The 14,967-nt window shown below is 41.7% G+C and overlaps 1 protein-coding gene across 3 annotated transcripts in view; it reads right to left on the reverse strand.

Annotated features, from left to right (window-relative positions):
- Positions 1 to 589: 589 nt before the first annotated feature.
- Positions 590 to 14,967, reverse strand: part of Pole2 (DNA polymerase epsilon 2, accessory subunit) — a 60,961-nt gene continuing 46,583 nt past the window's right edge. For 2 of the 3 annotated variants that reach the window (XM_045154961.1, XM_045154959.1), the window contains 4 exons: positions 12,460 to 12,568; positions 4,188 to 4,364; positions 1,808 to 1,875; positions 590 to 699 (listed from right to left, as the gene is read on the reverse strand). In XM_045154961.1, coding sequence (XP_045010896.1) covers positions 681 to 699; positions 1,808 to 1,875; positions 4,188 to 4,364; positions 12,460 to 12,568 — 373 coding nt within the window. In that variant the 3' untranslated portion in view covers positions 590 to 680. Of the gene's footprint in view, positions 700 to 1,807; positions 1,895 to 4,187; positions 4,365 to 12,459; positions 12,569 to 14,967 lie in introns of all 3 variants that reach the window. The other variant, XM_045154960.1, reaches the window with a different exon arrangement.

Consider the following 14,967-nt stretch of genomic DNA (forward strand, 5'->3'; position numbering starts at 1 on the left):
AGTAAAAATGTAAATAAATATACCATAGGTCATGAATGAAAATGACACACTAAGATTATTGTATTTCCTTTGGATGGGAATAGACTTTAAATGTAGCAGGGTGTGGTGGCACACACCTTTAATCCCAGCACTTGGGAGGCAGAGGTAGGAGGATTGCCTTGAGTTCTGCCAGCCTGAGACTGGTGAATTCCAAGTCAGCATGGGCTGAAGCCAGGCCCTACCTCAGAAAAAAAAATGCACACACTTTTTTTGCTTTTCAAAGTAGGGTCTCACTCTAGCCCAGGCTGACCTGGAATTCACTAAGTAGTCTAAGGGTGGACTCAAACTCATGACAATCCCACTTTGGCCTCCCCAGTGCTGGGATTAAAGGCATGCACCACCACACGTGGCTCCTTTTTAAGAGAAAGAGTATGAATGCACCATGGCTTCTTGTCACTGCAAACAAATTCCAGACATACGCCTCATTCTTTGCATCTAGCTTATGTGCATATTGGGGAATCAATCCCAAACCAGGCTTTGCAAGGAAGCACCTTTAACTGCTGAGCCATCTCTCCAGCCCAATAAAATAAAATTCAAATTTAAGAAACCATTTTGAGGTTTACTATAAGTTTATTATAATTTTAAAAATTACATAAGATAAAATTAAGCAGAATATTGATAAATTTCACTTATCACGAGTCTCAAAAGCCTTGAAGTTTGCTGAAAATAGAAAACATTTTAGAAACCCAAGTTACTGTTCATATCTTTACATTTAGTTGTACTTTATTTTAAACTTTTCTTGACAGTTTACATAATTATAGACAATAAGGCATAACTCCCTCCCTTCCTCCACCTTTCCCCTTACAAACTCACCCTCCATCATATCCCCGCCACCTCTCAATTAGTCTCTTTAATGTATAACAAAAAACTTAATTTTGAGAGAAAGCAGCAGAGAGAAAAAATGGATGTGCCAGGGTCTTTAACCTCTGCGAATGAGCTAAAGACACTTGCTCCCCTTTGTATGCATGTGTGACAATGCACACTTGTGTCAGTGTGTGTCTGGCTTACAAGGGACCTGGAGATTTGAAAATAAGTTCTTAGGTTTTGCAGGCATGCACCTAAACTGCTAAGCCATCCCTCCAGCCCTGTTTTGTTTTTTTTTTTAGCCCTGATTTTTAAAAAAATATATATGTATTTTTATTTTTATTCATTTGAAAGAGACAAGCAGATTAAAAAAAATGGTCGTGTCAGGGCCTCTAATTGTTGCAAACGAACTCCAGATACATGCACCAACTTGTGCATCAGGCTTACATGGGTCCTGGGGCAATTGAACCTGGGTCCTTTGGCTTTACAGGCAAGTGCCTTAACTGTTGAGCCATCTCTTCAGCCCAAAGATTTTTAGTTAATTTATTTATTTAGGAGAAAGAGGCAGATAGAGAAAGAATGAGCCCATCAGGGCCAGAAGCCCTGGCATACCCATTTTTTATCTCTCTCATTCTTGCCTTGTAAATAAATAAAAATATTAATACATATCTTATATAAATTAAAATACCCACTTCTTCTCCCCCATACTTTATAAGGATATTTTGCTCAAATGAAGGAGTAATGCCAAGTGTGGTGATGAGCTATTGTACTCCCAGCGTTTGGGAGGGAAGGGAAGGATTGCTACAAGTTCAAGGCCATCCAAACCCTATTTGAAACACATATTAATGGAAAAGCAGCTGGGTGTGGTGTGACACACCTGTAATCCCCCTACTCCAGAGGCTGAGGTAGGAGGATTACAAACTCTAGGCTGGCCTAAGGGCTCTGTTCTTGTGGGCACACTTACCTGTCTTCTACTGTTTTACTGGAAGGGTAAAACACTTTGAATGAAAATCCACTTCTTGGAAAAGAGCCCTGTTGGAGATAAAAATGCCTGTAAATAGTTTAACTATTCAGCTAATAAAAAATCTTTCTAAAAATCAAGTTTCTTAGTCATGACAAAATTAGATGTGATTGTAAAACACAACAGATTTTTTTAGCATGTACTTTAGGTGTTACTGTAAGATACCTTGACACATAATTCTTTTTTTTTTGTTGTTTGTTTTTTTGAAGCAGGGCCTCACTATAGCCCAGGCAGACCTGTAATTTACTATGTAATCTCAGGGTGGCCTTAAACTCAAACTTCTCTTACCTCTGCCTCCAGAGTGTTGGGATTAAAAGTGTATGTCACCATGCACTGTAGAGAAATGTTTAAGTTAAGCTTTTTGATACCAGATGTCACTGGATATGCTGAGGTATGGCTCTACTCTATAAAAATAACAAGCAGTAATGTATAATGCTAAATATGCATAGAAGACACTAACACACCATGGAAGACTTCTTTGCCCCTTCTCCTCCATGACATTTGCGTTCCATGGCCCACCAGCGTGGCTCCAAAGCCATAGACAGTACACATGAATGCTGTCTGCCCATAGCAGGTATTCATTACTAGTAAGTATCAGTTAAGAGTGATACAGGGGGCTGGAGAGATGGCTTAGCGGTTAAGCGCTTGCCTGTGAAGCCTAAGGACCCCGGTTCGAGGCTCGGTTCCCCAGGTCCCACGTTAGCCAGATGCACAAGGGGGCGCATGCGTCTGGAGTTTGTTTGCAGTGGCTGGAGGCCCTGGCGCGCCCATTCTCTCTCTCTCCCTCTATCCTCCTTTCTCTCTATGTCTGTCACTCTCAAATAAATAAATAAAAAATGAACAAAATTTAAAAAAAAAAAAAAAAGAGTGATACAGGGCTGGAGAGATGGCTTAGCAGTTAAGCGCTTGCCTGTGAAGCCTAAAGGACCCTGGTTTGAGGCTCAATTCCCCAGGATCCACGTTAGCCAGATGCACAAGGGGGTGCACGCGTCTGGAGTTCATTTGCAGTGGTTGGAAGCCCTGGCGTGCCCATTCTCAATCTCTCTGTCTGTCACTTTCAAATAAATAAATAAAAATAAACAAAACAATTTTTTTTTAAAAAAAGAGTGAGACAAAAAACAGATGAAGCAATGCCAAAACCAAGTTTGAACTTGTCCAGAAGGAATGAAGTAAAAAAGATAAATGACATAATTCTATATTTAAGTGACTCTTCAGACTTCACCAGAAAACTTTTACAGTTACTGAATACTTTCAGCAAAGTTGTAGGATACAAAAATCAGTACACAACTAGGCATGGTAGGGCATGCCTTTAATCCCAGCACTTGGGAGGTAGAGGTAGGAGAATCACCTTGAGTTCAAGGTTAGCCTGAGACTAAATAGCTAATTCCAGGTCAGCCTGGGATAGAGTGAGACTCTACCTCAAAACAACAACAACAAAAAGAAATAATAAGCCAGTTAAGGTGGCCCATGCCAATAGGAAATTGTTGAAGAGCCTGAGAATAACTGAATGTGAAATCGGCCTGGGGCTAAATTCCAGGTTAGCCTGGGCTACAGTGAGACCCTACCTTGGGGGAAAAATGCAGAACAAGACTGGCATGCATGCCATTCTCTCCTTCTCTATGTCAAATAAATTTAAAAGAAAAAAAAAAGGTCAAACAAAGCTGCGTGTGGTGGCGCACACCTTTAATCCCAGCACTTGGGAAACAGGTAGAAAGATCACCATGAGTTGGAGGCCACTCTGAGACTACATAGTGAATTCCAGGGCCTAAGCTAGAGCAAGATCCTACCTTGAAAAACAAAACAAAAAAACTGACATCAATTTTCAGAAAGAAATTTCACACTATCCTTTGTTCTTTTGTTTGTTCTTTTATTTGAGAAAGAAAAAAAATATGAGGATGCCAGGGCCTCTAGCCACTGCAAATTAACTCCAGGTGCACGCATCACTTTGTGCAACTCACTTACATGGGTACTGGAGAATTGAACCTGGGACCTTAGGGTTTGCAGGTACGTGCCTTAATCACTGAGCCATCTCTCCCAACCCTACTTTGTTACTTTGAAGGGGAAAATACTCATACTTGATTTGGTGAGCTTAATTATTATTACTATTATTTTTTTAAAGGTAAGGTCTCATTCTAGTTCAGGCTGACCAGGAACTTACTCTGTAGTCCGAGGCTGGTCATGACAAACCTCCTACCTGTGCCTTCCAAAAAGTGCCCCACCATGCTTTACTTCTAACAATTTTATAAATATAAAATTTAAATTTATAGAAATGTTCTATAATCTTGATCAATGACTGCATACATAAAGTTAAGTAGATTCTTACAGGATTTATGCAGAGGCATTCCGTATTGGTCACGGTGAAAGGATCATATTTATCTGCAATGACGAGCAGATCAGGCACAGGATACACTCTCAATGCATAATCATATGCCCAGTAGACTGGGCAGACATAAAGAGGCAGAGGAGTCAGATGTCCTTGAGATAAGATAGTCTTTACAAACTACAAAATAACACAAAACACACAAACTTCAGTTCATTTTTAAGAGTAGAAATAGACAATTTCAAATTAAGTATTAATTATAATGACCTAGAAAATCTGAGAAACAGGAAATCAGTGATTTAAAGTGACTTAATTATTCCATATTTTAGAAGAAAAATCTGAATTTTCAGCCAGGTGTGGTGGCACATGCCTTTAATTCCAGCTTTTGGGGAGGCAGAGGTAGGATGATCACCGTGAGATCAAGGCCACCCTAGACTAAATAGTGAATTCCAGGTAAGCCTGGGCTAGAGCGAGAACCTATCTTGAAGAAAAAAATAAAATCTGAGTTTTAATTTAGTATTGAAAGAGGACAGGAGAAAACTTTAAAGACTTCAAGGCCGTTATACCAGAGATGCAGGGATGGTTCAACATACGCAAATCAATAAATGTAATACATTATATAAATGGACTGAAGGACAAAAATCATATGATCATCTCATTAGACGCAGAACAAGCAATTGACAAAGTCCAACATCCCTTCATGATAAATGTCCTACAGAGACTAGGAATAGAAGGACCATATCTCAATATAATAAAGGCTATTTATGACAAGCCTACAGCCAACATATTACTAAACGGGGAAAAACTGGAAGCTTGTCCACTAAAATCAGGAACATGACAAGGGTGTCTACTGTCCCCACTTTTATTTAATATAGTACTAGAAGTCTTAGCCATACCAATAAGGCAAGAGACGCACATAAAAGGGGTACAAATAGGAAAGGAAGAGATCAAGTTATCATTATTTGCAGATGACATGATTCTTTATATAACGGACCCTAAAGACTCTACTGGCAAACTGTTAGAGCTGATAAAAACCTACAGCCATGTAGCAGGATACAAAATAAACACACAGAAATCAGTAGCCTTCCTATATGATAACAACAAACATACAGAGAATGAAATCAGAGAATTCCTCCCATTCACAATTGCTTCAAAGAAAATAAAGTACCTTGGAATAAACCTAACCAAGGACTTAAAGGATCTCTACAATGAAAACTATAAAACACTCAAGTAAGAAATTGCAGAGGAAACTAGGAAATCCTTGTTCCTGGATTGGAAGAAACAGTATTGTGAAAATGGCAATCTTACCAAAAGAAATCTACACACTTAATGCAACCCCCATCAAAATTCCAATGGCATTCTTCATGGAAATAGAAAAAAACAATCCAAAAATTCATTTGGAGGGCTGGAGAGATGGCTTAGCGGTTAAGTGCTTGCCTGTGAAGCCTAAGGACCCCGGTTCGAGGCTGAGTTCCCCAGGTCCCACGTTAGCCAGATGCACAAGGGGGCGCACGCGTCTGGAGTTCGTTTGCAGAGGCTGGAAGCCCTGGCGCGCCCATTCTCTCTCTCCCCCTCTACCTGTCTTTCTCTCTGTGTCTGTCTCTCTCAAATAAGTAAAATAAAAAAATTTAAAAAAAAATTCATTTGGAATCACAAAAAAACTTCAAATATCTAAAATAATACTGAGCAGCAAAAATAAGGCTGGTGGTTCACTATACCTAATTTTAATGTACATTACAGAGCCACAGTAACAAAAACAGCATTGTACTGGCACAAAAGCAGACATGTAGATCAATGGAACAGAATAGAGGACCCAGATGCAAGTCTGGGTAGCTATAGCCACCTTATATTCAATAAAAATGCCCACAATACTCATTGGAAAAAACAGCCTCTTCAGCAAATGGTGCTGGGAAAACTGGATATTTATCTCTAGGAATATGAAAATAGATTCTCTCTCTCCATGCACAAGAATTAAGTCCAAATGGACTAAAGACCTTAATATCAGACCTGAAACTCTGAAACTGCTAGAAAAAAAAAGTAGGGGAAACCTTCAACATACTGCTCTTGGCAAAGACTTATTGAATATAACTCCAATTGCTCAGGCAATAAAGCCACAGATTGACTGCTGGGACCTCATGAAATTACAAAGATGTTGTACAGCAAAGGAAAGCAGAGGCAACCTACAGAATGGGAACAAAAAAACTTTGCCAGCTATATATCTGATAGAGGATTAATAGCTAGGATATACAATAATAGGAAATCAAGCAAGCCAATTAAAAAATGGGCTATGGAGCTAAATAGAGTTCTCAAAAGAAGAAATACAAATGGCATATAAGCATCTAAAAAAATGTTCCACATCCCTAGTCATCAGGGAAATGCAGATTAAAACTATGGTGAGATGCCATCTCACTCCTATGAGATTGGCTACCATCATGAAAACAAATGACCATAAATGCTGGCGAGGATGTGGAAAAAGAGGAACCCTTCTACACTGTTGGTGGGAATGCAATCTGGTCCAGCCACTGTGGAAATCAGTGTGGAGGTTCCTAAGACAGCTAAAAATTGATCTTCAATATGACCCAGCTATAGCACTCCTAGGCATATATCATAAGGACTCATCTCATTTCCTTAGAAATACATACTCTACCATGTTTATTGCTGCTCAATTCACAATAGCTGGGAAATGGAACCAGCCTAGATGTCCCTCAACTGATGAATGGATAATGAAGATATGGCACATTTATACAATGGAGTTCTACTCAGCAGTAAAGAAAAATGAAGTTACGAAATTTGAAGAACAATGGATGGATCTGGAAAGGATTATACTAAGTGAGGTAACCCAGGCCCAGAAAGCCAAGTGTCGCATGTTCTCTCTCATATGTGGATCCTAGCTACAGATGACTGGGCTTCTGCGTGAGAAGGAAAAAACTCAGTAGCAGAGGCCAGTAAGCTAGAAAAGAGATACAAAGGGAAGAGAAAGGAAGGGAGGAGGGTACTTAATAGGATGGTATTGTATATATGTAAGTAGAAGAATAGATTAATAGGGGTGAAAAGGCCCAAAATGAGGTTTGGGGAAGAGATTGAGTAAAGGAAAGGTGGAGGGACAGCTAATCAAAATCTAAGAGGATATAAATAAAACATATGTAATCCTACTTTTTTGGACAGTGGAACACTCAGGAGCCGTACACTGTTACTAGAAAATTTTCAGTGCCAGGGATTGGGTATCTTGCAGTGAGTTGTTGGCCAGGGAGATTCCTGATGACCCCTAAACATTATAGACCATTGCCGAGGCCCTTGGTTTCCCACCAGGAATAGATGGTAAGACCCTATTGCTGAAGACTCCATATACTTGGGCTGCAAGGCCACTGAGAAATCTTGCTGGATCTGAGCTGATAACCTCCTCCATGTAGACCAGCTGACAGAAAGCTGGAAGAGGCCATTCTGCATGCAGTTTAATGGTAGAAAGAGAAATCAACAATGAAGATACCCATGAGTGGACACTGCAAGCCTTATAAGTGGACAGCCAGGCCAAATGAGCCAACAGGTGCAATAGTGGCATGTCTGTTATGGGGGAAATCAACTGCCCTCTAATTGGACTGGAGGCCCACTCCGTGGGAAGGGAATACATCCCTGATACTGACAACTTAAAACAGGGGTAGTCATGAGCCCTAGGGGTGTAACGTCTGCTGTTGTCTGGCCAAATGTATATAGTATGCTTATCAAACTGCCCAGTAAGCACTTCTGTTAATGTTCACACCCTTATATTAATGCTACTCTCACTCTTGGTAGAGAATCTTCTCTTTTCAGATGGCAGTGACCTTGGGATGACTCAGAAGGTATCATGGTGATGGAAAGAAATGACCACAGTGCTCAGTACTGCAATATCTGTATCACAGCTTCCAAGGCTCAGGGTCTAATGCAGAAGAGGCGGTGGAAAGAATGTAAGAGCCAAAGGAGGGGCAGGACTCCATACAACATGCTCCCTTCAGACACAAAATGGCCTGGATATCCATGGCCTCACAGTGCCTGACACTACCTGCATAAGACTATCATAAGAGGAGGAAAAGATCATGACCTCAAAAGTAAAAAAGAGACTGATTGAGATGGGGAGAGGGTATGATGGAGAGTGGAGTTTCAAAGGGGTAAGAGGGGGGAGGGAGGGTATTACCATGGGGTGCTTTTTATAATCATGGAAGTTGTTAATAAAAAAAATATATATATAAAATAAGTTCAAGGCCGCCCTGAGCCTACATCGTGAATTCTAGGTCAGCTTGGGCTAGTGAGACACTACCTTGAAAAAATTAAAATTCTTGTGCATCTCTCTTACACGGGTCCTGGGGAAACAACACTGGGTCCTTTGACTTTGCAGGAAAGTACTTTAACTGCTAAGCCATTTCTCCAGGCTAGAAAGCTAGCTTTTTAAAGGCAATTTTACCTAAGACACTGAGGTCCAGAGAGAACCAGCCACATGCCATTTTGCCTTGACACAAGAACAAAACTTTTATCAGAAATGGAACTCCTTACTGCTGAAGACTCCACATACTTAGGTTGCAAGGCCACTGAGAAATCCTGCTGGAACTGAGTTGATAACCTCCTCTATGTAGACCAGCTGACAGAAAGCTGGAAGAAGCCATTCTACATGTAGTTCAATGGGAGATATACCACTAGTGAAGATACTCAACAGTGGACACTGTAAGCCTTATAATTGGCCAGCCAGCCCAAATGAGTCAACGGGTGCAATAGTGGCACGTCTGTCATGGTGGAAACCAACTGCCCTCCAATTGGACTGGAGGCCCGCTCCATGGGGGGAAACACATCCCTGATACTGAAAACTTAAAATGGGTAGTCATGAGCCTTTGGGGTGTAACATCTCCTGATGTCTGGAAAAATGTATATACTATGCTTATACTGCCCAGTAAGCACTTCTCTTAATATTCATACCCTTATATTAATGCCACTCTCACTTTGGGTAGAGAATCTTCTTTTCAGATGGCAGTGACTTTGGGATGACTTGGAAGGTATCATAGTGCTGGAAAGAAGTGACTGGAGTACTGAGTAACATCTCAATCACACCTTCCAAAGCTCAGGGTCTAATGCGGAAGAGGTGGCGGAAAAAATGTAAGAGCCGAAGGAAGGGTAGGACTCCTTACAACGTGCTCCCTCCAGACATAAAATAGCCTCGATATCCATGACCTCATCGTGCCTGACACTACCTACACAAGACCAGCATAAGAGGAGGAAAAGACCATGACATCAAAATAAAAGAGAGACTGATTGAGATGGGGGGATATGATGGAGAACGGAATTTCAAAGGGGAAAGCGAGGGAGGGGTGAGGAAGGGTATTACCATGGGATACTTTTTATAATCATGGAAAATGTTAATAAAAATTGAGAAAAAAGGGCTGGACAGATGGCTTAGTGGTTAAGCTCTTGCCTGTGAAGCCTAAGGACCCCAGTTCAAGGCTCGGTTCCCCAGGTCCCACGTTAGCCAGATGCACAAGGGGCGCACGCGTCTGGAGTTCGTTAGCAGTGGCTGGAAGCCCTGTCGTGCCCATTTTCTCTCTCTCCCTCTATCTGTCTTTCTTTCTCTCTGTGTCTGTCGCTCTCAAACAAATAAATAAAAAAAATTAAAAAAAAAAATTGAGAAAAAAGCCAGGCGTGGTGGTGCACGCCTTTAATCCCAGAACTTGGGAGGCAGAGGTAGGAGGATCGCTGTGAGTTCAAGGCCACCCTGAGATGACAGAGTGAATTCCAGATCAGCCTGGGCTAGAGTGAAACCCTACCTTGGAAAACCAAAAAAAAAAAAAAAAAAACTCCTGATAGAGACTGACCTCCAGCGCCCCCTGCTGTCCACAGTCTAGCATGCTGCCTAGGCAGTGTCCTGGATGGGCAGGCCTAAGGGTCAGGCCTCCAAAGCTACCAATCAACTGGTTCTTCCCCTTACCTGAAGGCTTCAGTCTTCTTCCCATAGCTAACTCCACCCAACCCCACCCTTGCTCAGTTCAACTCCACTGTTCTGGCTCTGTCCCTCATTCCTTGCTTAACCACAGGGACACACTTGAGTCTAGCTTACCCCTTACCCAGCCTGGCTGGTTGGGGGGAGCATAGAAACGGTTTCTTGGTTTGGATGGTTTTTCTTTCTCTTTGTTTGCAAATAAATAGAATATTTAAAGCAAAAAACACAATAGGGCTGATCAGTTAGGTGTGCTTCCCATGTAAGCATAAGGGAGGGGGCCTGAGACTGCTTGAGTTCAGATCTCCAGATCCTATATTCAGCAGCTGGGCATGGCTACGTATGCCTGTGACCCAGTCCCAAAGGGGAGCAGAGACCCGAGACTCAATGGAACCAAGCTCCAGAAACAGTAAAATGATACTCCACCTGAAAAACCAGACCAGGCAAAAGAACAATGGAGCATGACAGCCAAGGTTCCCCTTGTCACCACAGGTGAGCAACTCCCACCAGAGACAAGCACATGGGGGTCAGCAAGGGCACATATATGTGCATACACTATACCACACACACAAAGACTTAAAAAAATAGGTGCTGGTAATGGTGGCACACTCCTGTAATCCCAGCCCTTGGGAGGCAGAGAATGGAGGACTACCCTGAGTTCAAGGCCATCCTGAGACACTAAGACTACATAGTGAATTCCAGGTCAGCCTGGGCTAGAGTGAGACAAAAAAAAAAAAAAAAAAAAACAAGCCAGGTGTGGCACATGTCTTTAATTTGGGAAACTAAGCTAGAAGAATCACCATGAGTTCCAGGTCAACCGGGGCTACATAAGTCAGCATGGGCTAGAGTGAAAACTAAAACAAAGAATAAACCTGCCAAAACCTTTAATCCCAGCACTCAAAAGGCAGAGGTGGGAGCATTGCCATGAGTTCAAGGGCACCCTAAGATTACAATAGTGAATTCCAGGTCAGCCTGGGCTAGAATGAAACCCTACCTCGAAAAACCGGAAAAAAAAAAAAAAGCCTGTTGAGTGATCATCCCTAAAATGGGATATGTGTATCACCCCTCCAAGATGCAGGGAACACTGAAGAAGAGAGGAAGGGTTTAAGACTGCAGGAAGGGGTGGAGTCCTGTGGAATGCTGTCCAGGGGTATGACATGACAACTGCCTTCTTGAGTTCTAAGCAAATGCTATTACCTGAATCAAATTGAGTCTGTCGTGGAGTGGGGAGGGAATCAAAAGACCTTGATGCTCCCTGATGATTTATAGGCAGTTAGGTGGTTAAGGGTTGCTAGGAGGAGGGACTCATAAAAGCCTCTTCTCTCCCTAGTATTTATAGGCAGTTAATGATTGTAGAAGGTGCAGTACCCGGGAGGCAAAGGTGGAAGGATCACCGTGAGTTCAAAGCCACCCTGAGACTACATAGTAAATTCCAGGTCAGTCTGAGCTACAGTGAGACCCTACTTTGAAAAATCAAAACAAAACAAAACAACAACAAAAAGATTGTTCAAGGAGACATTTTTGTGAGTGCTATAGCCATGTTCCTGTAAGTAGCCTAAATAAACTCTTAACATATGCTAATAAAATACTTGAAACAAAACAAAACCCAGCCAGGTGTTGTAAATCCCAGCACTTGAGAGACAGAGGTAGGAGAGGAGGATTTGCCATGAGTTTGAGGTCACCCTGAGACTACAGAGTGAATTCCAAGTCAGCCTCAACTACATCAAAAAACAAAAACAAAAAAAGCTCTATGTGCTCAACTTAAATTCCTCTCAAAGAGGGTGCCTATAGGCAAACATTGATAACTACATGTTAAAGAACTTTGAAACTAAAAGATAAATACACATTTTCTGATCATATACCATATGAAATATGTAATAAACATGACAAATATGGATGTTTTGTGAAAATAAATATATTCAAGTGCAATCTAAAAGTTTTAGAGGCAAAATGGAAGCTACAAAGACATTTCCTGCTTCCTCTGGGATTGCTTCTCTGCCCATTATATTCTTTAGGAAAAAGCTAGAAAAAAACTAGGCATGGTAGCTCATGGCTTTAATCCCAGCATGTGACAAGGTAAGGTAGAGGGTTGCCATGAGTATGAGCCAGCCTGGGATACAGAATGAGCTCCAGGTCAGCTTGAACTAGAGTGAAACCCTGCTTCAAAAAATAAAAAAGCCAAAAACACTGATTACTAACAAAAATTAAGCTACTGACAAAAGCATATTCAAAATTATTTTAAAGTATAGGGAAAATTAAGTGGCTTAACAAATTTTTATATAATGTAGCATGTAAGATAGTTTAACAAGAGATTTTACTTACATGATTAGGAATATCCAAATTGCTACTAGGAAAACGGACACAGTTTCTACACATTTTATTCACTATGTCTTCACGAAAGATAATAATTTCTTCTGTGCAATACTGAATTCTGAAATAAAGCAGTAGTTAAATTTGACTTCCTGAGGGAAAAAAATGTGATAATTTTAAAGGCAACTGTGTCTTACAATACAAAGTTACCCCGCCTCAACCTCTCAGTGGTCACCACAGCAAAAATTCAAGCAGAGCCTACCTGTTTATTCTTCCACTCAATTATGTATTAGTCCTTTATGTGTGTGTGGTGCTCAGATGAACCCAGGGCCTCATGTAGAGGCAAGCATTCTTCCAGAAACACACTGTTGGCCCTTTACTGAGCTAATCCATCATTTTTTCCTTTCCTTCTTCCCTCCCTCCCTCCTTGCTTCCTTCCTTCCTGTGTGCTTAGTATGCATGTGTGTGGACATATGTGGATGCATGTGGAGGCCAGAGGGAGACGTCCAAGTGTCTTCAAGTGTTCTCCACCTTATCAAGCCAGGGTTTCTAGCTGAACCTGAAGAATAATGATTCAGCTAGACAAGTTAAGCAGTATGCCCTGACAGGTCTTTTTTTTTTTTTTTGGTTTTGGTTTTTCGAGGTAGGGTTTCACTCCAGCCCAGGCAGGCTGACTTGGAATTCACTATGTAGTCTCAGCCTTGAACTCATGGCAATGGCAATCCTCTTACCTCTGTCTCCCAAGTGCTGGGACTAAAGGCGTGTGCCACCATGCTTGGCTTTGCTTAATATATATATTTATTTATTTGCAAAGGGGGGCTGAGGGATAGGAATGGGCATGCCAGGGCCATTAGCCACTGCAAGCAAACTCCAGGTGCATGTGCCATTTTGTGTTTCTGGCTTTGTGTAGGTATTGGGAAACTGAACCTGGGTCATTAGGCTTTGCAGGCAAGTGCCTTAACTGCTGAGCCATCTCTCCAGTCCCCCCACCCTTTCTGCTTTGCCTCCCTACCAGTCAGATTACAGGTGGTGGGCTGGGGAGATGGCTTAGCGGTTAAGGCATTTGCCTGCGAAGCCAGAGGACCCAGTTTGATTCCCCAGGACCCACGTAAGCCAAATGCACAAAGGGCACATGCGTCTGGAGTTTGCAGTGACTACAGGCCCTGGTGCACCCATTTTCTCTGTCTTGTCTTGTCTCTCTCTCTTTGCAAATATATAAGTAATTTTTTTAATTAAAAAAAAAAAAAAAGATTACAGATGGCCAGCACCAATGCCCAACTTTTACGAGGATGCTAGGGATCTGAACTCAAGTTCTCATGCTTACATAGCATGCACTTTATCAAATGAGCCATATTCCCAGCTTCTCTCAGCTCTTATATGTACCCGGCAGTACTTATGGATCAGTAATCAGAACAAAAAGCTAAAGGTCTCATGCAATCTACATTCTAATGGTGAAGGGCAGAGAATAAAAATAACATGTTGTTATGTGGATACTAGCTACAGATGACTGGGCTTCTGCGTGGGAATGAAAATACTTAGTAGCAGAGGCCAGTGAGTTAAAAGGGAGACATAAAGGGAAGAGAAAGGAAGGGAGGAGGGTACTTAATAGGTTGATATTGTATATATGTAAGTACAATGATTGTTATGAGGACGTAATATGATGGAGAATGGAATTTCAAAGGGGAAAGTGTGGGGGGTGAGGAGGGAGGGAATTACCATGGGATTTTTTTTAATAAAAATGCTAATAAAAACTTTAAAGAAAAAAAAAATAACATGTTATAACGTAAGAGTATAGTATGCTGAGAGATGACTAAGTGTAGGGGAAAATGAAAAAGGCTAAGAGGGTTCATAAATGGGGAGACAGGGTTTAGAAGGCTCGAGTACTAACTATGATGGGAACTGGCAGGGCTAAGAAGGATGAATGAAATAGGCCAATGACTTGAACATACAGGAGAGGGAGCCACATCACACAAACAAGAGGTTGATTATGACTAAAGGGACATGGGGTGTTACTGAACAACATGAGACTTGACTTTCAGGATCAGAAAGGGGGATGTGATGCACCTTATCATGGTAAGAATCGAACAGGACAAGTGGAAGGAGAAGACACCCAAGGATGTTGCTGGTGTGCACACATGCCCAATGGCACGCACACACACACACACACACACACACACACACACACATGGAGGAAGAGGAGAATAGTTAGAGAGATGGTTCAGTGGATAAAGCACTTGCCTCCTAACTGTGAGAACCTGAGTTCAGGTTCCTAGCACCCACATAAAACTGGGAGCTATGGCAGGCTTTTGTAATTCCAGTGTGTCTACATCAAGGAGGGAGCAGTAGAACTTCTTAGAAGTTCACAACAATGAAAGACCCACCTCAAAATGAGAGGGAAGGCAAGGGCTAACCAAAAGTTATCCCCAAACCAGGCTGGTGGCACACGCCTTTAATTCCAGTACTTGGGAGGCAGAGGTAGGAGGATCACTGTGAATTCAAGCCACCCAGACTTCATAGTGA

Source organism: Jaculus jaculus, chromosome 7 (assembly GCF_020740685.1).
Source record: "Jaculus jaculus isolate mJacJac1 chromosome 7, mJacJac1.mat.Y.cur, whole genome shotgun sequence".
NCBI lineage: Eukaryota > Metazoa > Chordata > Mammalia > Rodentia > Dipodidae > Jaculus > Jaculus jaculus.